The sequence below is a fragment of the Melozone crissalis genome, unplaced genomic scaffold, assembly GCF_028551555.1.
Source record: "Melozone crissalis strain CALT ecotype California unplaced genomic scaffold, PUWL_Pcris_2 ptg000027l_1, whole genome shotgun sequence".
In the NCBI taxonomy this organism is placed as follows: Eukaryota; Metazoa; Chordata; class Aves; order Passeriformes; family Passerellidae; genus Melozone; species Melozone crissalis.
The window spans coordinates 18,940,234-18,965,442 of NW_026535805.1; the positions used below are offsets into that span (position 1 = coordinate 18,940,234).

The 25,209-nt window shown below is 39.8% G+C and overlaps 1 protein-coding gene across 1 annotated transcript in view; it reads left to right on the forward strand.

Moving 5' to 3' along the window:
* Positions 1 to 25,209, forward strand: part of LTBP1 (latent transforming growth factor beta binding protein 1) — a 187,314-nt gene that overhangs the window by 152,036 nt on the left and 10,069 nt on the right. The window contains exons 25-30 of the mRNA XM_054279239.1: positions 1,731 to 1,874; positions 11,556 to 11,738; positions 13,031 to 13,117; positions 15,445 to 15,573; positions 16,895 to 17,035; positions 19,340 to 19,510. Of these exons, the coding sequence (XP_054135214.1) occupies positions 1,731 to 1,874; positions 11,556 to 11,738; positions 13,031 to 13,117; positions 15,445 to 15,573; positions 16,895 to 17,035; positions 19,340 to 19,510 (855 nt within the window). The remainder of the gene's footprint in view (positions 1 to 1,730; positions 1,875 to 11,555; positions 11,739 to 13,030; positions 13,118 to 15,444; positions 15,574 to 16,894; positions 17,036 to 19,339; positions 19,511 to 25,209) is intronic.

A 25,209-nucleotide genomic window follows, 5' to 3' on the forward strand; every position in this document is an offset into this window, starting at 1 on the left:
TGGCACCTCCCAAGGCATATGGTGTTTAAACAGATTTTGACATTAGCTTCCAGCTCCAGGAAAGACACCTATCACCTTGAAATGATGTGGGATTTTTGTAGATGTGTAAATTGTGCACATTTCTTTTGTGACTAATAGGTTTCCAGATCTGTTGTTAATAGTGATGGCTGGAAAACTTAGGCAGCACAAGTTTGTAATATAAAATTAATACCAGATCAAGGAGAGGTATTCATTAAGCAATTTCTTCAAGCCAGACTCAGGATGAAACACATTTACTGGTAACAGAGAGGAGGAATTAGAAGTTTTACAGAGTGATTGTATGCCTTTTCTAATATATTAAGTAGTTTTGTTACAAAATTCTTTATGCCATTTGACACTTTGCTGCATAGCAAGGTATATTTTGTCATACAGCGACTTTTCATGGATGAAAACAAATGAAGCAAAGAAAGTAAAAAATAAAAGGGGAAAGTAAAGGATGGTGTGAAACTAAATTTAATTTTGAGCTCCTACTGAAGTAATTCTGAACCACAAAATACTGCATTTGCTTGGGTTTTTTTTCTTTTATAATACTGCATAGTATAAAATACTCTTTTAAATTTTGAAGCCAGTTATCATCCAAAACAATTTAAGGAAAAATCAAGTCACTAGTTCCTGACTAGGCAATGTTCTCCAAAGAAGACTTATTTCCTGTGACAGGAAGCCAGTAAAAAGATAAAGAAAAATCTGAATGCGTTTTTTAAATGTGAGCAAACTCTTAAGTTAAAATTCATATTTATATAAAAACACACAAAAATCAACATTTATTCAGATAACCAGATTTTGATAGGCAAGAGGTAAAAAGGATGAAATACTGCTTCACAAGTTTGACCACACTCAGTTATAGGAATTTCTGAACTGTGATGCAGAAATTACTATTTCTGATACTAATCAGCATAATTTCTATCTACTAATGTGATTCTCTCATTAGAAGTAGATTTTCAAATGTCAACGTTAGCAACTAAAAAGAAAATAAAGTTCAATTATCTTGGTAGTACTTGGTCCTTGTTTAAACAACAGACAATTCTATCAGTCAAAAAACCATTTCAAGCTGGCTAGTTAGCAGGTATATGGAATCTAAGTTAAAAATATGTGGAATTTTTTGGAGGGAGGAATTTTGCAGTGTTCAGTGGGGGTCCCTGGGTGACCTGGGCACAACTTCTGTGGATCCCAGAACAGCCTGTGAGTCCATGCATAGACATATGGTGGCAACGGGGCTGGGGAATTCTCTGTTTGGTGGTTGTTTACAAGAAAAATGGTATTTTGGGAAGAAAAATGAATTCTCTTTTTTGTTAGGCAGTCTGAATCTCACCAAAGCCTGTGCATTTTGCTCCTTGAGTTTAGTGAAAGTTTGATAATAAAGATAAGAAAACAAATTTAATTACTCTGAGTCTTAAATCCCAATAAGAGAATACACAGAAAAGCAAGTATTTAACAATGAGAAACATCAAAAAAACTGTGTTCTGGTCTACAATCAGCACCTAATCAACACTAATAGTCTATAAACTTTCAGGGGTCTTTATTTCAAAGGATTTACTAGTTGTTTATGAATCCACTTAGGTATTAGTGAGTTTTTAATCCTTCCCCAGAGATCACATCTGTAATCTGGCAGACAGTATTGGCCCAGATACAGCAGATAAAAGATCAGTTGGTAGGGGGTCTCAATTGATTTCTGTTTTGGATTCTTTCCCCAGATGTGAATGAATGTGAAATGTTGAGTGGAGTATGTGGCGAAGCCCTCTGTGAAAATGTTGACGGTTCTTTCCTGTGTCTGTGCTCCGATGAAAACCAGGAGTACGATCCAATGACTGGACAGTGTCGCTTCCGCACCTCACCAGGTAAAGCACCAGTGGATTCTTGCCTGCTTGGCTTGATTTCAACTGCATGCTGAACCATTGGAAAGGCAAAGCTGGTTGCAGTATTGGTGTTGCTTTAACTACAGCAGAAAAATTGAAAACTTTGTCATTGTCTTGAAAGTGTGTGCATGAGAGGAGGTTTTCTAGGACAGAATATGTTATCAGTGAATCATTAGCAGGGAAAATGTAGCAGAAGCACCTTTTAAATGTTATACATCAACATACTTGGCAGTAATATTGAACAGTTACTGCAGGTAAGAGTAAATAGTCTTGCTGACTGTACTATATGAATGAAATCTGATATGGAATCAAGTCTATGGCCTGAGTGATTTTGGGTTTTGTCCAAACTTTTACAAACACCCATTAGTATGCTTGGACAGTGTTTAAGGGAGCATATTATTAAAACCAGGAGTTATATTTAGTTGTGGCTTCCACCCAGATGGCAACCAAGCCCCAAGCAGTGACTTACTCCCCTAGAAAGCTCTCTCACAGGTTGAGATAAAGACAAATCAATTGGGAAAGCAAAAGCCACACACACATGCAAAGCAAATAAAGGAATTAATTGACTGCTTCCCATGAGCCAGCAGGTGTTGAGCCATCTCCAGGAGAGCAGGGCCCCATCACACATCACAGTGATGTGGGAAGACAAAAGCCATTACTCCAAACATCCCCTCTCTTCTTCCTTCTCCTCATTTTATATCCTGAGCATGATGTCATTCAGTCTGGAATATCCTTTTGGTCAGTTTGGGTCACCTGTCCTGGCTCTGTCTCCTCCCATCCTCCCATGCACCCCCAACTTCAGCACCAGTGTGGCAGAACAAAAAGCAGGAAAGGCTTTGACTCTGTGTTACTGCTCAGCAGTAACAAAAACCCTATGTTATCAACCCTGTGCACAGCACAAATCCAAAAACCAAGTCCATACCAGCCGCTGTGAAGAGCTCTGTACCAGCCAAAATCAGCACAATAGTCTTATCTTATTAGCGTTGTCTAGATTTAATATGAGTCCTAAGAGAAGGTTGTTGGGAAAGCAAAAACCCAAACCACTACATTGGTGTCAAACTACCTCTGTTGTCACTCTCTCTTGAAGTGTCCTTGCCTGCTTTACTCCTTTAGTCCATTCCTACTAGTCCATTGTACTGGATTTTTGAGCTTTTCTTATAAAGTGCTTTGGGTGTTGGAAATACACTAATCGAAAATTAGTTTAGAACTCTTAAAGCTGCCTTCACATTTCTACACTGATCCAGTTTGGAGAAAGGAGCAAACCCACAGGAGGATGAACTGAGTATAAGAACTGACAGGATTTACTTGCATAGCTTTTTTCAGAAGGCAAATCTTGGTGGTTTTTCCTTGTTTTCTTACACTGCAGGCTGATGTAGCTTCTGGAAAGCCTTAGAGGAACTGGCTTTTTGGCCAGGATGCTCTCTTTACAGCTTCCAGGCTTTGGCTATTTTCTCCTATCACTCGTGATCTTTCAGACTTGTAAAGAGGGTTGAAATATCCATGACCTAATTGTCACAAATACTTAGATCACTGAATGTAGCACTCAGCAGCACTCAAGAAGTTGTCTGTGAAATATCATTAACAGCTGATGGATGAATATTTTGGGCCTGTGAGGAGGCAGTACTCAGGAGAGTTCAGCTAGCTGATGAAACCAGAACTAAAAACTTAGCACAGGACCTGAGTCATGTAAAAAGAACTCACATCTAAGGGACATTTGAGGACGTACGCTAACATTACTGTGGGGAGGAAGGGGATGAAGAACACAGCATGACCGATTGTGCTTTCAACAGATGGATACTCTACTGTCAGTACTAATTCCATTATGCTGTCAGCAGTGAGCACAGCTTTGCTGTGTTCAGTCTGGAAAGTAACTGTTTTTCCTTCCCCTCCAGGCTTCGTCAGGCTCCAACAAAGCACATGCTTTGCCTTTGTGTCTTCTCTGATAAGGTCATCCAGATCTCTCATAGGCAACCACAAGGAGCTAATGACAAGTACTTTACATCATATGGTCTTGGACTAGAGTAAGGCAAAATGGCAGTACTTGGAATAGAGTTCTTACTCTCCTCTTTTCTTCCAAAGTAAAAGGAGAAAAGACTGTTATTAGTTCTTCTTATAAACTATTCTTGCTGCAAAGAATGCTGGAATAGCCACACATCCTCTCTGGCTTTGACAAGCCACATACTCAAGTCAGGCATGGTGCTTCCAGAGCTCCCGTGGTGCATATGGACATCATCTGTCAGCATTAGTGTGCACCATGCTTATGGAAGGCACAACTTAAAAGGCAGAAAGGAAGAACTTAATCTGTGTTATCCTGTTACAGATATCTATAGTTCAGACTGGCTCACCCAGCTCCTGCTTATTTCTCTTTCTTTATTTTTGTGCATAAAGAAGTGTTTGTTCCCCTTGCATGAAGTGCAAATAGGTGACATTTGTTCAAATGTTACTTTAATTTGGGACTTTTCTTACATGCGGTTAAAGTCCATTAAATTTGTGGAGTGCTGTTCACGCTTTTCTTACCCTTAGGGCTCTCAAGACTTCCTTTTATTTAGATTCCACTTGCTGGAAATTTGTCTGTTGTTAGCTGTGCCTTGAAACAATCCTCCCAGTGTATGTATCAGGAATTTAAGCCCCTATTGTCACTTTCCAGTCAAAAAACCCGAAAAAGTGCAAAAAAATTGTGCAAGGGTTGGTTGTCTCATTCCCCTCTTCTCTGCCTTACCATTCATAACATGTAGGAAATGTTTCAGAAATAAGAAAAGATAAAGGAAGAAAGAGCTTTATTCTGTAGGAGATGAAAATCTGCTGTTCTATACATCTTTGTACCTAAGGGAGAAAAAAATGCATGCTTTGTATTAAAGTCTTCTCATTTATTCTTTTAACAAACTATATAAAGCTATTTGTGATTAATTTCTAGCAACTGCCAATCTCTATGCATTTCAAGTTATAATCAATAATAGTAATAAATAATAATAAGTTCAAGTATAATTATGGTTTTAACTGTGGCATGTTGTAGTACACATTTGAACTACTCATATAGACTAATATACTACTAACAGGTCTCATAACATTGAATCCAGGAGCTCTGATGGACAGTGAATATCTGAGGATTAAAACAAGTATCATTTGGGGTGGCATGCCGAAACTTGAAATGTTTCAATACCAGTGCTTGCAGAGATACATCATTGGCATAAGAGAAACCTGGTAGGATGAAACTATGCCTGGAGTGCCATACTGGATGTTTACAGGCTCTTCAGGCAAGCCAGGTGAGGCAGTGAGGTGGCTGGAATGTGTAGAGCTTACATTTGGCAATGGTATGGTTTAAAGTCTCTGGGTAAGGATAAAGGGACAAACAAATAACATGGATGTCATCGTGGGACTCTAAACCACCTAGCCAGGACAATGATGAATTTTTCTTTGAGGAACTAATGGAAACCTCCAATCAACTTCACTTGTCCTTTGGGCGGACTTCAGCTTGCCAGATATTAACCAGGAACATCAAACAGCTGGCACAAACAGATTCAGAAGATTGCTCAAACAGGATGCTAACTTCATGGTATACGTACTAAGGGAGCCAACTAGGAAGGATGCCCTTTTTGATTTGTTGCTTAATTAACAAGGAGGGTTTTGTGACTGAAGTGGTTATTGATGTCTGTCTTGCATACAGAGACGACAAAGCAATCAGGTTTAAAATCTCATGACAAGAGGAAACTACCAGCTTCAGCTCTGAAGATATGAGAATAGCAGACTTCAGGCTTCTCAGGGAGCTGATTAGCCAGGTCCCCTGAGAAAATGCTCTTGGAGGTGTTGGGGGTCCATTCGGTGCTGCTTCCTTTTTAAGCTCCACTGCCTAGGAGCACAGGAGCAGGCAATTCCAAAACATGGAAAGTCAAGAAGGTGAGGCAGAAGACCAGCTTGGCTGAGCAGGTGTCTTCTTTTGGAACTAAGACAAAAAAAGAAGGTTTATGTCCAGTGAAAGGAAGGTCAGATAACATGAGAAGAATACAGACATGCTGCTCACCATTGTTGGGAGAAAATTTGTGTGGCCAAAGCTCAGTTGGAGTTGATGCTGGCTATTACTGTGGGGGACAATAAAAAGGAGAGGGGTTTAAATACACTAATAGAGAAAGGCAGCACAAAAATGGCATGGGCCCATTACAGGATGAGGATGGTCACCTCACAAACAGGGACATAGAAGGGTAGAGATATTTAATGTATTCTTTGCCTCTGTCTTCAGCACAAGCTAAGGGGGTCTTGTTGATCTGAGCTGGAGAAGGGCTGTGAGAATGATAAACTGACCCTGAACCTGTGCAGGATCTGCTGCTCCATCTGGATCCCTGTAAGCCTCTGCAACCTAATGGGTTTGAACCAAGAATCCTCAAAGAGCCTTTTGTGTCATTGTGAGGCCTCTCTCAATCATTTTTGAGCAGTCTTTGGAGTATGGAGAGATCCCAGCTGACTGGAAAAGGGCAAACATTGTCCTGATTTTCAAAAAGGGCAAGGAGGAGGGTCCTGCCAGCTACAGGTCTGTCAGTCTCACTTCAGTGTCTGGTAAAGTTATGGAGAAGATTAATCTGGGAATTATTGAAAAACACCTGAAAAGCAACATGGTCATTGGTCGCAGCTGGCATGTCTTCATTAGGGGAAAGTCCTGCCTATCAAACCTGATTTCCTTTTCTGACAAGGTATCCCACCTAGCTGATCAAGGGAAGCCAGTTGATATAATATTTTTGAATATCAGTAAAGCTTTTGATATTGTCTCTCACAGGATCTTTTGGGACAAAATGTCCAGCACACAGCTGGATAAACACATCATGAGATGGGTGACCAGCTGGCTCACGGGCCAGGCACAAAGGGTTACAGTGAATGGGGTGACATCAGACTGGGGACCTGTCACTAGGGGGGTTCCACAGGGCTGCATTCTCAGCTCTGTGCTCTTCAACGTCTTCATAAATGACTTGGACACAGGACTGGAAGGGATACAGAGCGAGTTCACAGAGGATACAGAACTGGGAGGAGCTGTTGAGTCCCTTGAGGGCAGAGAGAACCTCAACAAACCAGAGAGCTGGGCAATCACCAATGGTATGAAGTCAGCAAGGGAAAGTGTTGGATTCTGTACCTGGGATGGGACAGCCCTGGATGTATGGACTGGCTGGAGAATGAGATGCTGGAGAGCAGTGCCACAGAAAGAGACCTGGGGGTCCTGGTTGATGGCAATTCAGCAGTGGTCTGGCAGCCAGGAGGGCCAGCCCTGTCCTGGGGGGCATCAGGGACAGCATCACCATGGAGATCTCCACTAAGGTACCTGGGCCCACTTAGGTAACTACGGCTAATTTAGATGTTGCTTTCTCCTGGCTACATGAAATACAACCAGCTATTTATGGTAATATATTTAACAGTGATTGATGGGATTTATAAGTCAAAATCATGGTTTTGGTGTCCAAAACCATAAGTGCCTTCTAGATTGATTAATATTGAAACAAAATCAATCCACCCTGTAATCTAACCAACCACCAGCACAAAAAATTTGAGGCTGCCAAGTAACATAACAGTTAATAAATTTGATCCATAAGGTTCCTTAAGGCTAGAAATTTGGTGCATGAGTATAGATTCTAAATTTCCTAAACATTATGGGCTTTCTTATTGTTAAGTGAATTTCAGTTGTCTGTGGACGAAGTTTTAGCTGTAAATTTTATGTGTGCATTAGTTGCACTAATCCCTGAATTGTGTATATGCAGGTATATTTATATGCACTGTACATGCACGTGTTGGCTTGTTACGTGTGGAGTCAGTTGAGAAATCTAAACAAGTACACCCTGATAATGGGCACATACCAATATGCTTTTACTGTCTTCTTGAAAATCAGATTCTGAAAGTGAGAATTGTTACTCAAATTCTTACTCGAGCTGTTTGCTCAGAGTCATAATTTGCTGAGTTTTTAGAAGTCGTGAAGTTATAATGACTATTTTTCATTGTTGCAACCCGTTTTCTGATTGCATCTGTAAGCATTGTTGGTACACAGTTGCAGTATTTGAGATCCTGTCTGTTTTGGTTTCTTCAGATCACAGTTGTTAACAGAACACTATTTAGGCAAATATTTCAGTGTATGCTGAAGTCTAAGCATATGCTAATCCATATTATCCACTGAATCCCATATTACTGATGCATGTTTTTGCATCAAACATATGCTAAAGATATTGTAGGATTAAGGTTATGCTAAGGTATATAAATCTATTTCTAAGAAATACTTCAGAATACAATCCAGCAGCAACTACACAGAATTCCTCTCATAGGCTGTTAATAGAACAGTTAGATCAAAAATGGGGTAAAATTATTTTCCTTTACCTTAGATATAGAGATATTTTACATTTTCTAACCAAAAGAAACCAGAAACAACAATACAAAAAAAATAAGTATTCCTTTTCTGTCATATTTTGTCAACATACCTAGTGAAATCACTTTCAGAAACAGCCTGTTTACTAAATGGTTAATAATCTATGAAAGAGAAATTAAAAGCTTGTAGACATAGACTGGACTTGGTTTAAAAAGAAAAAAACGGTTTGTGTCTCATTTGCTTTGCAAACATTCATGACACCTTCTTGACTAACCCTCACTCACAGCTGTGTAAACAACAGCCATTTAAGCTGCTGAACAGATAATGGGAGGAGAAACCAACACATGATATGTAAAATGGGAATAAACAAGGACATGATGAGACCATATCCCTTTCCTTCCAAGGCAGCTTCTGGTGTTCTTTCTCTGATAAGCAGCATGAAAACAGCCATGCTTTCTCTTCCAATGAAGATTTGGCTTTAATTCAGTTAGACAGATGGCAAATGGCCAAGGAAAATGTATAAATTGGTGACTGAAGTACTGCTCTCTCACCTTGGAATGGCAGATTTAGTTCAGCTGGATTTCTGTGACATGATAGTCTTAATATAGTTCCTATTGGATAGCAACTGATACCACAAAACCGCCTCAATTGATGAAATTCAACACATTATGGAAAATTGTAATTATCAGATGAGGGTTGAGCACAGGCTAAAGTAACAAAGCTGAAATAAGCTGCCAGCTGGGTGTATCCTTTAATGTATGATTTAGTTATATTGGCAAAACTGCAAAGCCTTGTAGGTGGCAACATCATACTAAATTTGAATGGAGGTGTCTGCCAACCCCTTAGCCTCCCAAAATTGAAGTCACTTTTCTGAGGAAAATAGAAGTAAATCCAATTGTCTGTGTCTAATTAGAAACCAAAAGAACTATTATACATGTTCATACTATTGAAGTGCAATAATAGGCAACCCATGCTGACATTTTAAAATCTGCTTTTCTCCAAATGGATCTAGTATTTGCACACCCAGTAAAGTTCCTTTGCTCCATCTGCTTTGGGAAATGTGGGTGGGCAGTGATTGGATTGAAACAGCAAGAGCTGGAGTTCATTTAATTCCTTCAGCATTTGTTAGACATCACTATTTTCAAGCTCCCACCTCAAAAGCACTTTTTAAGTGAGATCTTAAAACCCACTCCAGAGTTGCTTGCCTCTTGTTTCAAAGGTGGCTCACTTTTTTTTCCCAAGTTCCAGCCAAAGCTCTCTGTTCAGACAGGCTGTTCATCTTCCCTCCTGTCCCATCTTTCGGCACATGGGGATGGCCTGCTCCTGTTCCTTTAGGATTTTCTTCCTAAAGTACATCCAGCCCTCCTGGACTCTTTTGCCCTTCAGGACTGCTGCCTTTAGGAGACTGGTTGAGAGACTCTCTAAGAGGTGAAAGTCTGCCCTCTGGAAGTCCAAGGTGGCAGATCTGCTAGCACCCCTCCTCACTCCCAAAGAGTCACAATCACTATCATTTCCTGATTGCTTTTCCCACCGTGGCCTCTGACCATCACATCACCCACCCATCCTTCTCTGTTCACATACAGCAAGTCCTCTGGGACACCTCCCCTGGTTGGCTTCCTCATCAGACATGTCAGGAAGTTCTCTTCCACACACTCCAGGAATCTCCTAGACTGCTTCCTTGCTGCTGTGTTGTATTTTTGATCAGACATCTGGTATGCTGAAGTCTGCTATAGCAGTAAGGGCCAGGGATTGCAAGACTTATCCCAGCTGCTTTTAGAATATTTCTTCTCTCCATCCTGGCTGGGTGGTCTACATCAGACTCCCACCATGATACCTGCCTTGTTGGCCTTTCCCCTGATTCTTGCCCATAAGCACTCAACCCTGTCATCATCATCATTCAACTCCAGACAACTGAGACACTCCCTAACACACAGGGCTACCCCACAGCCTCTCTTTCTCTGCCTGTTCCTTCTCAAGAGTTTACAGCTGTTCATTGTGGTGCTCTAGTTGTGCAAGTCATCTCATCGTGTCTCTGGTAGCAGCTCTGTTCCAGTTTTCCTGCCGCACCATGGAGCCAACATTTGCTGCAGCAGCATCTTGAAATGCACTGCCACTCTATGAAGTAGAGGTTCTGATTCCTGTCTCAATAGCTGTGTTTCTTGAGAAATGTCTCATGCTTACCTTATTGTACAAGAGCCTGGGTAAAAACAATGAGATCTCAAAGACTGAGAAATCAGTCAACATGGAATAATTTTAATAGGTTTTTTGTGACTTAAACATTTGTTAAGCACTAAGCACAAAGAATTTCCCTAGATAAAAAGGAAATGAGCTAGTCGCCTCAAGATTTATCTATCTAAAATTCCTGAATAAAGTTTTGGGTTTGATTGATAAATGTGAGCATACGAAATTTTAGAGCTTGGTGACTTTACTGATGCCTGTGAAAAGTTTTTCATATTGATCAAGTGTGAATAACAATTTTATGTGGTAGTTCCCACTTCTGAGCCCTTGATGATAGTTTTGTGAAGTGAAATGTTAGGTAAACAGAGTTCTGCAAACACAGAAGCTTTAAATAGGTTTTTGTTTCAAAATTGCTTCTTGGTGTATTTTAGGAGTGCCTTGCTTTTGAAAGGTCTTTGACTATTATAGTAATAGGGTATTTATTGGATCTATGGGACAGACTATTTTGCCTTCAGTCCATATAAATATTGTGAGAGGACCCAGTCCGTGCTTAAGGCAATAAATCTGCTTTCTTGGCTGGATTGCTATTTTAAAGTAAAACACAGAGTCAGTTAACTTGACATCTGTATTATATTCCTCTGCTTACTGTGGAGTCAGTAAGTTACTTTTGCAAAAATCATAAAGGGCATTGTATTCAAATGTGGAGTGTGTTTTTTCACAGTGAAATTAAAAGGGGCGGTAAATGCTCATTCTTTTGAAAATTGAGTTTTTCAGTTCATGCCTTCACTCCTTTATCTCAAAAAATGACGTTGTAATATTTGCTTACCTCTGTGAAGAGCTTTTGGATTCGTATGTGAAGAGCATATGTCAAAAGCTGGCCATGTCCATTAGTAGCAGAACATGAGAGTAGGTACTTCATGCATTGCTTGAAAATGATGGAAGTGCAAATTGGAGGAATCCTTTTATGGTCAAGTTGGAGAACAGGTCTGAAAAAGCCAAAGGAAAGTCATTGACTTCTATCGTTCTTTCTAATATCAAAAAGTTAAACCAAAATTTGTACCTAACCATTTTCTTCTCTGCTCTTTTGACCTCCTGGAAAAGTGAATAATTTCATGTGTCATCTTGTGTGGTTTATGTTTTCTTTTCTACCTTAGAAATGCCAGTAGAGGCTGATCAACAGGAAGATGGAAAGAAGGAGTGCTACTACAATCTGAATGATGCCAATTTCTGTGACAACGTGCTGACGTCCAATGTAACCAAACAGGAATGCTGCTGTACCTTGGGTGCTGGCTGGGGTGATAACTGTGAAATCTTCCCATGCCCTGTCGTTGGAACTGGTAAGAGGAGGCCTTCTGTCCCTTTGCAAGCTTTTGAAGCATTGTGTTTATGTTAACAGAGTTTGCTTTGCTTTTAGAGAAGGCTTGCCCATTAAATCCCATATTTTTTAATATTTAGTCATGACTTATCCATAGGAACCCTCCACAGAGGAAAGGGTGATAAGAATAATTTCTACCTGTTGTAAATCCATCGGCTTCTCTGCTCTTGCCTTAGGGATTAAAAGAGCCTGTTACTGAGCAGTCATTTTAGGCAAATACAGATTCTCACAGGAGCTTTTTCCAGATGCTATGGTAACACTTTAGATTTTTTCCACAAGCTGGAAAACAAAGGTAACCATTATAATATTTTTGAGACTGCAGCTATTCTTTGTAGTGCTGTTTGTACAGCACTACAGCTTACCAATATATATTATGGCATTAGTTTTACATTTTGCAGCTTACTGAACATCGGTTAATAATGTTCTCTGCAGACCATTGTTTAACCTCAAAATATTAAATTAGACAAACAGGGCCATGTGATATTTGTCACAAATTTTGAAGAGTACTTGAAACATAAACAGGAATGGCTGAAATTCAGAATCCAGCTGGAAAAAAAAAAATCACGTAAGAGAAGAACATGCGTAAACCTTGGGATTAAATGCTAAAGATTACTTTTCACAGAAATGCATCATCATGTTTAATTCTGGTTTTAACTATACCTTAGAATTGGTCAAATTGAAATGAAATGCAAAATGAAAAAGGAGCCTCTCTGCTTGGATAGGTTTGTTTGATTCTGTATAGTCTCCAAGACACTTGAAATAATTTTTCTCTGTAATGCACACCATGTTCTCCTGTTGCAGTCAATTAGTGTTTTGCCTGTATGAGGACTGAAGAATGTGGACAGGGGTTTGTATCTCAGTTGGAGCATGCCTAGATTACAGCTTGCAGCGTAGCTCAGAGAGGCCCATGCTAGCTTTAATTAATGTAATTTGGCTACTGGTATTGTTATAACTGCAGTGTACCATGAAACCTAGTAAGGACCACATTCTCCTGCCAAAAAGCAAGAGAAATGAGTTTGCCTGGAGCTGTGTGATGCTGTAGGCAGCCTAGTGAGGTTTGGTTTTTCTCTGCAAACTGAGAGCAGGGGCAAGTCAGGCTGTGGCATTTAACATCCCTCATTAAACTAAAGGTGTATATGATTGCCTGATAGATGTAAACAAGGCAAATGTCTCAAAGTACCCTGAAATACATGTAACACTACATATGTGAATACCTTCTTCTTAGCAACATAATTTTTTTTCTTTCTTTCCCAGCTGAATTTACTGACTTGTGTCCTGAAGGAAAAGGTTTCATTCCCTCTGGAGAATCATCTTACGGGCTTCTTGCTCAGAATTACAAAGGTCAGTACTGACTTGTATTAAGTTTAATTATTTCAGAAGTGCTGATAGTTGATTGACTAGAAATGTGAGCCAGGAATGTAAGCATACTAATTCAAATTTTATTAGGTGATAAAAACAGTTTGTAGTATAAAACATTGCTGAAAATCATTCTACGGGTTGTTTAGAATGTTAATTACACAGTCTCTGTAATATTCTGGTTTAATTTCTACTAAGTGCTATATGCTGTGAGAATAGGTGCTGTGACCACAAACCACAGATACTTATTTACATATGGAATACAATGCCAGCTTAAATTTGTAAATATATGTATGGGGAGCTGGAAGAGAGGAGAGAGTTCTGTTGAACATTTGGCCTGCAAGGGCGAATGAATATTAAAACTGAAGAGAAGTTCAGCAACGATATTTTCATTACAGACCTTCATAGAATAATTACTGGTGGTAGTCCAGTAGTAGTAAAGGAATCAGAGTGATAGAAGTTGGGAGGGAGCTGGCGTCACAAAGAAGGAAAAGTGAGATCAGCAAAATTTCTTTTCAGTTTTGAGAAGTAGCCATCAATATTAATAATTTTTAAGATTCTCACAGAGCTCATCTTAAAGTCTTTGAGAGTATTTTTGTTGAGGTATTGTTTAAGGGGGTTGTTTATCTTTAGAGATCTAAGATTTCTGTGTATATTCACAATGAGGATTTGGAACTTGCTGTGTGTGCAGCATATCCAAATTAGTCTCAAATAAAATCTGTGTTGTTCTTGTGCTACCTCAGGGTTGGTAATATCTGTAACTGCTGTAAATGCTGAAATGTATACTGAATAATGTATACTGAATAAATACTGAAATAGTCCACCTGGAAATGTCTTCCACAAATTCCTGTCATAATATGACTTTTTCCCTTTTCAGTAAATTTATGTTGTTAAACCTTAGGAATGGCACAAAGGACAAACACTAACAGATAAATAACTTTTACTAATGTGCTCTTTTTGTAATGTGATCTTTCTCTGTTACACTAACTTAAATGTTACTGTTGCTTTTGTCCACAAGCTTCTGCTTGTAGGAGCAATTCCTGTTTTGCTATTGGAATTATCTGTCAGAAGTGAATAGCCTGGTAGCCTTCCTTGGTTTTGCTTCCACGCTTTCCCACTTTTCTCCAGACACAAATCCGTGTTCCACAGGAAAACCACAGATGTGAACACGACGTTTTTTATTAATCTTTGCATTATTCTTGCTGCAGTCAAAATATTTAATGTTTGTAGCCACTTAGTGGCTGGAAGAGTGGATGTAAAAATAAATCGTTTTCTACATCTTTCAGTTCTTCTGGAGAAAAGGAAACATTTGAATAATGTCCCTTTCAAGCTACTGTACAGCTGGAAATTATAGCTTTGGGATAAAATCTGTGGTGCCCCAGAATATAAATGAGGAGTAAATATATGGAAGACAGTGGATTAAAACAATTGGTATTGGGAGAAGAATGACCTACTTTAAGTTGTGCCTTTTATTGCCATTTTCACTGCAAATCTTGCTTTAACAGATTGGCTCTACGTAGGTCTAGCAAATGAAAAGTAGGCTGGAAAAAAGGAAGTGAATGGAATTCCAACAGTAACAAATATATAAATAAAGACTGGAAAAAAATGTGTACAACTGTGAAAAGCAATATATGAGCTGGCATATATTTTCCATGAAACCTCCCTGAACACGTTTAGCCTCATTTGAAAGCATGGTAGATTCTCTTTTTCAGCCATCACTAGTTCTGTAGTGATTGCCACCCAGTGTTCAGCCACAGACACAATTGGCCCTGTGAGGGGGAAGGCTGCACTCAAGTGTGCTTTGAGCTACAAAGCCATGAGCAGTGCAGATAGGAAGATTTCCTACTGTGCACAGCAGAGTCACCAAACTCTATGCAAGAAGATTAGTTAGTTTGGTAGCCAGATGGTGTGCTTAAATTACGTCCATGGTAGGAACACCTTCAGTAAAGCAAATTATATGGGAAAATACAGGCTATATTGTTCATCTGTTTTGCTTGGAGTTAGGAGCAATATGATACCAAAGGAACGAAAGGGAAACTGCAGATTATTCCAGTCTCTCTGTGTCATGGGACTTAATTCTGACAAGGGAAAGTAAGGATCCACCAATTTTTCCATTTCCATTCTGGCTACATCACCTTTTCCACACCAGTTGTCTGAGGGGTTTTTTTCTGTGGATATCAGTGCTCCTGGAATTTTCTGTTTAAATTGAAGTTTGCTGGAACAGAGAAGTGTATAGGATTTATTCTATATCTTGCTTGTCTATATGGCATCATAATAACAATGGTAACACAGCGTTTATGTTTTCTCCCCAGATGCTGATGAATGCCAACTCTTTGGCCAAGAAATCTGTAAAAACGGCTTCTGTTTGAATACGCAGCCAGGTTATGAGTGCTACTGCAAACAAGGCACATACTATGACCCTGTTAAGCTCCAGTGCTTTGGTAAGTTTATTTAAAGTGGTCTTGTCACTATAATAGTATGCAGATGGGCAAAACAAGCAGATTCCTGCAGCAGGATTCCCATCACAACTGTGACATTTCCAGTAAGGGGAGAAACACTGGGCCTCTGGACTCCTGTAGCAGTTTTGTAAGATGCATTGGGTCATTTCCCTTCCTTCTGCTTGGCTGAGCAGCAATTCTGGATGACATGGCTGTGGCATGTAGAGCAGGGTTTGCTTTATTTGCCTCCTTTTTCAGCTAATTACTCCCAGGAGTTTTCATCTCCAGAACAGCCTTTTGTGCTCCTTTGAGTGCACAGTCAAGAACTGGTGCCAGCCTTAATGCAGGCAACACAAAGTGATCAGAGGGGGCTCCCTCCTCACATGCACACTGCTGCTTCACTCTGCCAAGGGACAGTTTAGCCTTCTGTTCTTTGTGTATGAGGTGAGCAGTGACAGCCTGTATGTTGAAGCTCACCTTTCATTTGGTAGGTGTTCTGGGTTTACTATATTAAATCAAATTAATGCAGATTTCTTTTTTGTTTCAAGGACAGCTATTTTCCCCATGGAGTTAATATGCAATGTGAAATTACAGTTGAGGTCATTGATAAGCCCATTTTAGCCTGCACAACCTTGTACTCTTTTGGTTCTGGTATTCAACTGAAAATTACTTATGACCATGACCCTGGCCTTTGCTTTGTAAGCGGAGAACCATGTATAATGTGCAGAATAGCATAATGAAAGGAAGCAATTTTTGCAAGTGCAGTAAGGGAGCCTTTTACCCTGGGATTCTATGATTATTCTTTACAAAGGGTGGAATATTAGCTGACTACATGTAATTTATCTCAAGTGGCCTGCTCTTCCCTTTGAGCTAAATTTCAGCTTTTGCTTTCCAAGACAAACTAAGAAAAATAACTACCATGGCTAGGTAAGGTGATCTCTTCTTCTGACAAGCTCACAAGAAATCACTAAGAGTACGCCCACCTGCCTGCTGGTATTGTCCTAAAGGGAGAGGAATGTGGGAGGCAGTAGCAACTATATTGAGTGCAGGGTATTCCTGGCACTGCAGCCCCTACAACAAGCTGCTTTATCCTCCCAAGTACTTCTCTGTACTAACTCCCTAAATCAGAGGTCAGCATCCTTCAGATGTCTGTCCTTCTCCATGGGCACAGGCAGGATTTTTTTGCCAGCAATGGGTATTTGTGGTAATTTACTGAAGGCATGCAGGGAAGTCTGCTCCTAATATAGGAAAATAGAAACGTAGATTAACACAATGCAAATACTTTGTGCTGGCTTTCCTTGATACATTTCCTTCCATTTTAAAGACACGGATGAATGTCAGGACCCACACAGCTGTATTGATGGCCAGTGCATTAACACAGAAGGATCTTACAACTGTTTCTGTACACACCCAATGGTTTTGGACGCAACAGAAAAGCGATGCATCAGACCAGCAGATTCAAGTGGTATGATCCATTATACATATTACTGAAGTGAGTACGCCTCTATGAGGTGGTGCTGACATGGCTACAGACCCAAAGTCTAAGCTTAGACTGGGTCACCCTTGGATGAGCCTGCTCTTCTGGAGGATTTTGGAAGGCAATGCTTGGACCGTCGTCTGTTGATCCAGAAGGCACCGTCATGTAGGACTCCACAGTGCTCCACTTTGCCCATACAGACAGGACATTGCTGGAAGTGTTGTGAGATTAGGCTCGGGCTGAGGAGTCTTCAGCCAGTTCACCAGCTCTGCGTCTGCCTTGTCCAGCCTTGTAGGTAATGAGGCACAGCCTGCTTGCTGTCTCAGTAAGGCTGGGGTTTGGCTGCAGGCTAAGTCTCGAGATTCAGTTCTACCAAAGTAAAATAAAAACAGGAATGACAGGATATAGGAGGAAATAGCTAAAATTGTATGTGTGCTTTCAATTGATTAACTTTGAAGGTACACTGAGCTCACAGTTTCAAGCTGTGGGCTTCAGCATCAGTGTTGAAGTAAAATTTCTGTGTGTGCTTTTTATTTCAATAGACACTTATTTCAGAAAAAAAAAGTTAGATATTATGAGATTCTTGGAAACCTCTCAGAAATCCAGAGCATTATGCAGTCTGCACAGCTTTGTCTATGCCATTCATGTCTTCAACAGAAGTGTTACAATGGGTTTGATTTAATGCTGGCGCTGTATAGCCATAAATCCAGACCTCTGGTTCCTGCAACTTGCAGTGAATTTTCCTGAGATGCTTCTGTAAAAGGAAATGGGAATACAGACTGAATGCCTGCTTTAGTCACTCCAAATTGTAAGGCTGAGATTTTGAGGAGTACTGTGGTCACCCTGTTGCGTGAAACTGTGAAAGAACCACAGCATTTCTATTGTTCAATCTTCAGTTAAACAAACCAAGAGCAGGATTGTCCTTTGGGTTCATCTAGGATGTGAAGAGAATGCAAGAGCCCAAAAGGTCTTCTGTCATGAGACATTCGGCTGACACAGCAGTGAACATCTCAGCCAGCACAGAGCACTCAGGCCTTATGTCGCTGCTGGCAATGTCCCCCTCATGCACAGGGGCAGGGGGCAGGCTGGTTCTTTTGCTGCCAGCAGAATTTGGAGTCAGTTGCAGAGACCCACTGCTGCTTTTCACTGCATGTTCTGCCAAGCTCTTAGTAGAATAGGTATCTAAGCTGTAATCACCTTCATGCTTTCAAAACTCCGTTTTGCCCTTGAGTGCGGTTTCGGTTCTGTACTCAGCCATGCATAATGTAAAAATGCAGTAAATGGATATGCACAGACAAAACAGAACCTTGCTTTGTGACAACACTTATTTTTCACTCTGTGTTGGAACAAAATCAAAACCTTGCAGATGTCTTCACAAAACTATTGTGCTGAGGTTTTTACATTCCAAGTGGAAGATTAAGTTTACAGTTCCTCTCCTTCTGATCAGCAGTGATCAGAACTTGCTGAGACTGGGAATGGTTTCTTCTGAGATCCGTGTCAAAACTATTATGCCTCTGAAATATTCCAGCCTGGACAAAAATACAGATTTTTGTTAATGTTCATAAGAATGTGACAGTAGTTCACAGCAGTGTTCTGTCTTTAACAATAGCTGTAAGTGGATGATTGGAGACCAGGAGGGCAGATAAACAATACTTCTCTTCACCCTCCCCAGCACTCTCTCAGCCTCCAGCTATTTTCAGCTCAGGGGATTTCCTGAGACTGATGTAGTTTGTCCGTTTAGTTAATGGGACTCTGTCTTCCAAGTATTTGTCCAGTCTCCCAGGGAGACGATGTAAAATTTTTGTTGAGCTCTGCCCTAGTTGTAACAGTTCTTTCAGATGCATTGATTGCAATATAAGAAAAGCAAAATAACAACTTTTAAAGATCTATTGTGTGGATGGAGTTCCCCAAACATTCACCTCTCTCCCAATGCTGTTTTTTGTCAAGCTCTGTTAACTTCCATGGGAGCTGAGCTGAATCCCTGTTAAGTGTTCAGCAATGACTATGATTTAGAAGGATCTGGTTTTTGGATATGCAACACAATGTGCTTTTAAATTGTCCTAATGTGACAACTCAGGACATTTTAAGATTTTTCCAAAGCTGAACATTCAAAGGATGAGCCACCTCATGACCTTAAAAAAGGTCATGACTTCTAAGCTTAAATTTGTATTCAGCAAAGTCTGTAAAGCTAAGTTATTTTTCTAATTTAAATTTACAAATTTTATCATTATACCAGCGTCTTATTTAAATAACAGTGATGTGACAATGACCTAATCCTGTCTTCTCCATCAGAACAAACTGAAGAAGCTGAGGTCTACCAGGACCTTTGCTGGCAGCACCTAAGTGACGATTTTGTCTGTAGTCGCCCGCTGGTTGGAAAGCAGACGACGTACACGGAGTGCTGCTGCCTGTACGGGGAGGCCTGGGGCATGCAGTGCGCCCTGTGTCCCATGAAGGAGTCAGGTAAGGAACACACACAGCACTGCTCCAGCAGTGCTTGGAGCACTCCATTGCTTTCATCCCTTGCATTTGTACCTGCACCAGTAACGTGAGAAAGAACAAAAAACCCCTAGCCCCTCTAGTTAAGAGAAATGGTTACCAATAAGGACTGAAGAATTTCCAGGGAATAGAGTTTAGTGTGGCATTCACATTCTCTGAAAAAATCCCTTCGCCCAGGATTTTTCTCCTGGGAAGCTGAGAGGCCTCAGAGAAAAGGAAAACAATTCTTATCTCATTTGCTTCTCCTGTGTTGTGCTCATGTGGAATGTGTTTGGAGATTGTTTACCCACAGGTGATGTTGTTTCATTGGATTCTGGTGTGAGCTGTTTTGACTCATTGGCCAGTTGGGGCCAAACTGTGTCAAAACTCTGGCAAGATTTTTCCACGAGTCACGAATTTTCATTATTATCTTTTTAGCATTCAGTAAGTATCTTTTCTGTATTCTTTAGTATAGTATAGTATAGTATAGTATTCTTTAATAACATATAGCATAATAAAGTAATAAATAACCCTTCTGAGAACATGGAGTCAGATGCATCATTCCTGCCTTCATCGGGGGATCCCAGCAAATACAATAGTTTAGTGTTAAAAAGAAAGCTGGCTGTTGTATTTGTAAAAGACTGTATTTTGTTTACATGTTTGGAAATCAGATACTCTTCCATGATATTTCAGGTAGAAGGTGTTACTTGTGGTGACTACAAAAGCTGAATGGATACAGAGAGACATGTCTTTGACACACAGATTTATTTCTGGGTTCTGGAGAAGGGGCTGGTGGAAGCAGCATAGGTAGATGTCATGCTTTGCCTGAGATACATCAGCCCTGGTTACACAGTCTGGTGGTACAATACAAACTTCTTCCCCCCCTGTATAAACTGTTCCAAGGCTTAGTTTGGATGAAGCTTTCTTACTATAAATATGTCTTTCAGTGACATACCTTACCATGTAGGAATACCAACCTGCACTGGTAAAGCATTTTATTGTGCACATTCCTGGATTTTCACTTGGGCCTTTGTTACTCTAATGGTAATGTTGTGGCTAAAGCAATACATGTTTTACTTGTAGGAAAAACTCAGGAATTAAAAAACTACATAGAGAGGCTCAGTGCAGCATTAATGTGGCTGTTTCTGTCTGCTTGGGTTGTATGCTTTTGTAATTTACTTGCAAGGTCCCTGAACCTGTTCTTAGATATCTTTACTTGTTTGAGTTTGCTTTGGAAATGCAGCAACTGAAAAAAAAGCATCTGATTTTGATGATGTTGGCTGGAGTAACTGCTGGCTGATGCTTACCCCAGGAAGAGACTGAAGAAGAAAAACAGGGCATGACAGCAGCTTGATTTATAAGATTTGGAAATCTTTGAAATGTCTTTGTCAGAACAAATCTTACATGAGGACGTCAAATTACTATACCTGCTAGAATAACAAATGCAGTGGAAAGAAATGTAATGTTGCCCTGTATTTGAAAGACAAATATAGAGCAACAGCTAATAGCAAGAATCGTTGCTATGGCCTGGAACTCCTCAAGTGGAAAGATTGAGCAGATTATAGGAGTTTTTCGTCTTAGAGAGTTCAGCACATGGTGAAAGTGACCCATCTGTGTCATGCAATCCTGAGGGAGCAAAGAAAAGCTGTTGCTGTTAGAGAGAGTTAAATTAGGTATAAGATTATACCTCTGGAGATTTCGAGCTAGTTACATTTAAAGCAGAATAGATTTGAAAAGAAAGAGATAAGGACCACCAACATGGTCAGGCAAAGAGAACCTGCCTCACAAGGGAAGATGAAAAATTTCAAACATAGCTGCAGAACAAAGACTGCAAATTCTAAGACTCTCCTCTAGAGCACAATCATGGAGGATTCCCAGAAGCTTTTAATTTAACAAAAGTGCAGGAAAAAATTGGAACTGTTTCAGTCTGAAAATACTAGATGTATTTTGATCATTAGGAACACAGGATTCTGGATTCTCTGCCAACAGTGGGGTGCAAATCCCCAATAGCTTATGAAGGAAATTGAGAAATTCATTTTAAAAATTACATGGAGGTTCCCAATGGATACCATCCTAAACATCAGTTGGATGATCCTTAGTCAAAGCTGAAGAACATTATGTTGGGTAATAAAATCTTTCTCCCTCCAGACACAAGATAACTTTTATGTGGTTTCATTTGCATTGAGAAGTATCTGCTTTAACTGAAACTGAGGCATACCTTTGATCCCAAATACTTTAAGTTATCCCTAAAGATTGGAAAATAGCTAAAAAGAAAGGCATAGTTAATGTTTAATATGTCAGAACAAACATGCAAGCTCTCATTTTTTTAGTGGAGATGGTATGTGCTCATTTGTCCTCACACACATGTGCACTCACCCACACAGAAACCTGGAAGCCTTTCTCTGTGTTCAGGAACATTTACCAAGAAAAATTTGAAGCTGACTGAACTGAACAAATGATTCATTTGACATGTCTTCAGTCTGTAGCCCTTACAGTGATATCATTGGCTCAGGAGAATGCTTTCACACCTCCAGGCCATCAGGTCACAGGTTCAGGTCCTGGCTGGGGAACCTGGAATTTCTCCATTTTTAAATACTTAGGTATTGTGTTGGCTGGGTTTACTACTGAAGGTGTTTGCTTCTTTCCCTAGTTAAGGGCTTTCTGAAGATTTTTAACACATGTTAAAGAGGACCTGCTGATGTGAAAAGCATTATTTCCACAAGACTTCCACCATGAAAGGAGTTGGATCATACTACAGATCTGTGGTTTCCTTTCACCTTGTTTATAGTTCCATTGTATTTGAAGATCTAGTCACCACCCTTAGAAAGAAGGAAATACAGGCCTATCACCATAAGTGATACTTTTGCAAGTCCCTTCCAAAGATATTAATGCTTTATTAAAAAATAAGCTCTAGCTTTTGTAACCCAACTTGTCTTTAAAGGGCTTCCATTTTTTCATGAGAAGATTTAGATATGCTGTTTGAGTAGGATCCATCATAAAACCAGTGCACTCTTGTAAGAATTTATCCATATTAAGCAAAAAGAAATACAATCTTAATATCAGCCTGAAAACAGAACTTACATGGTTACTACTGTTTCTAAAAACTAATAATCAGTGCTTAATTAAACAAATTCCACTCCAAACATTCAGATACTGAGACAAAAATAAGTAGAATTTTTTGATATTGCAACGAATATCAACAGCAACATCTTAACAACAGTAAGACTGATAAGTATTTCGGTGACAGCATTAAGGACAAACTCAAAATATTGGTTTAAAGTCCTGATCAAAATACTGGCAGCATGAGCTGTAGTGCTATGGTTGAGTACATCTGACTTGTGCAAACAAGAGAAGTAAAGAAGTTGTTTTCAATTACATTCAATTATCTTGTAATTAATTATTTCAATTATCTTAGTATATCATCATTGCGGATAAAGACTTTCACAGATTTCATCAATACCAAAATGTGGACTACTGAAATGTATTCTCTCTGAGCTCACAGTGTCATTATTCTGTGTTTGCCCAAAGAACAGTAATGGAAGTCTAGTAGTTATTCTTAAAACACTTCTGTGTTATTTTGGGTTTGTCATTGGCAATCTGTAGAAATTGACCAGTTGACAAAAATTAGAAAATTGGATACTTTTTGGTTTAGAAAACAACAGCAAATCATCCTTTCTTCATTGCGCCCACACAAAAAAAATACATGTTGGATGCCTGGCCTTTGGAAATTTTGCTTCCTTGGTCAGTTTACTGTTAGTGCCTACCAGCCCAACTCTCTCCGTCCAGAGTCCATGGTCTAGTAACTGGTAGCAGGACAGGCACCAACAGGTTTAGCAGCTGGGTCAGAGCCTCCATGCCAGAAAACAGAGCAACTGCCCCAGACTGAAAAAATCTGAAATCCAAAATAAAGCCATATACACCTCAAGTTAACTTGAACTTGTAGGTCCTGAACTATAAATGTTCTGAGACTCCAGAAATTCCTGTGAGACCCTTAGGGGACTGGGGTGGATTTTAGGCAAGGTATATGGTTACAGGAAATTTGAAGAGAGGAGATAGTTCTATCATCTAGAAAATGTTGAGTGATGTGGTATGCTGGGGGTCAGCATTTAATTTACAGAAACAGCCTATCTTTGTATTTGCAAAATGATAGTTTTGAGTCTATTGCAGTGCAGTACCACCTCTGCTTCAATAACACCTGAAGTTGCTGTAAGGTGGTATTAGGAGCCCCTGAACCAAAGAGATGACAGTCAGCTTAGGAGGTACTTTCTTTTCTGTAGCTGGCTGCCTGGAGAAGCTTTCATACAAAAAACCAGGGTGGGGTAGGTCTGGGACTCTGCAGCTTTAGCAGATGTTTTAATAACTATTGAAAGTGGGGGTACATTACTACATCTGTAACTTAGACTTTTTTGTTGGTTTGAGTACTAAGATAATGTCATGAACACATTCTAAAGCACCTGGAAGAGGCACCAGCATTCTGTTTATCAGCCTGCTTATTTGTGTACCCTTAGAAATAATTTTTCTACTCTTTAAGTTTTGAATTCTATTGCTTTGTGGGGTTTTATGGAACCACTTCATGTTTAGAAGATCTGCAGAAAAGACAATGGTAGATCTCCAGTCAGTAGATGTTTCAGATGTTCTGTGGGATTAGAAGTCACATAAAGAACTGCTCTTCATATTGTATTTGATGTTTCTCTTTATCTCCAGCTTACCATTTGCAAAACCCATGCTGGGAGAACACTGAGAGTAGTGGGTAATGTGGATCACCTGGGCTGTTCTATAGTGTAGGATTTATCTTGGACAATTTCCTGTTGTGGTTTTTATACAGAAAACCACATCAGTGCTGCCAGTTTTTCCTTCCATCAGGAAAGATAAATCAGGACCCTGAGCAATATATTCCCCTGATCTGTTCTAGACATGTGCTTTACAATGAGATGCTGTCCTAGAGGTCTTTCTCTCTTTCCATGGATTAAAATGGACAATGAACAACTAATTCAGATGCAGACCTTCAGAGATGCCTACATGGAATTGAATTCTGCCCATTTCTGGCAGACAGATTGTTTGGATTGCATTTTTGTTGCAAAGGAACTCTGTGTATCCTTTGTAAACATTGAGTAAGTTCTGGGCCGAGCTTCCATATTCTGAGAACATAGTGTTCCCTTAAAGTTCTGGCTAGTGTCACTCATGAAGATCTGGAAGTACAGGGAAAAACCAGTGTGTGTAAAGGATGAGTTTTCATCTCTCCTCTTTTGGGATGGTAAAGATCAGCAGGGAGGCATTGGATTCATTTCTGTAGATCATTGTTCATCTTTCCATTTAGGATGGCATTGTGGCTCCTTCCTTTGTGGTAAGGACTCTGGTCAAATGGATTCTGTCCTCTGGGCTTAAAATATTGCAGTGATTGGGCCTTAAATATTCAAATTCTTGTGTTTGGTTGTGCAGTTTTTTCGCTGATTTAATTTCTGTTGATGGAGTGTTTCAGTGCTTTTTCTGAAGGTTGGGAGAGACATGCAGAGTAGCTTTGGCTAAAGGTTCTTTCTCATGGAACCTCACATTCCAAGTGTTCGTGGAAATCAGCAAGGAGTCAGAAAGCCATGTGCAAAGTTGTGTCAGAAACAACCTGACTTTTACTACAACTTTTAACTATCTGCTTGGAGCAAAAGGAATGGCAAGATCATTTTAGGAAA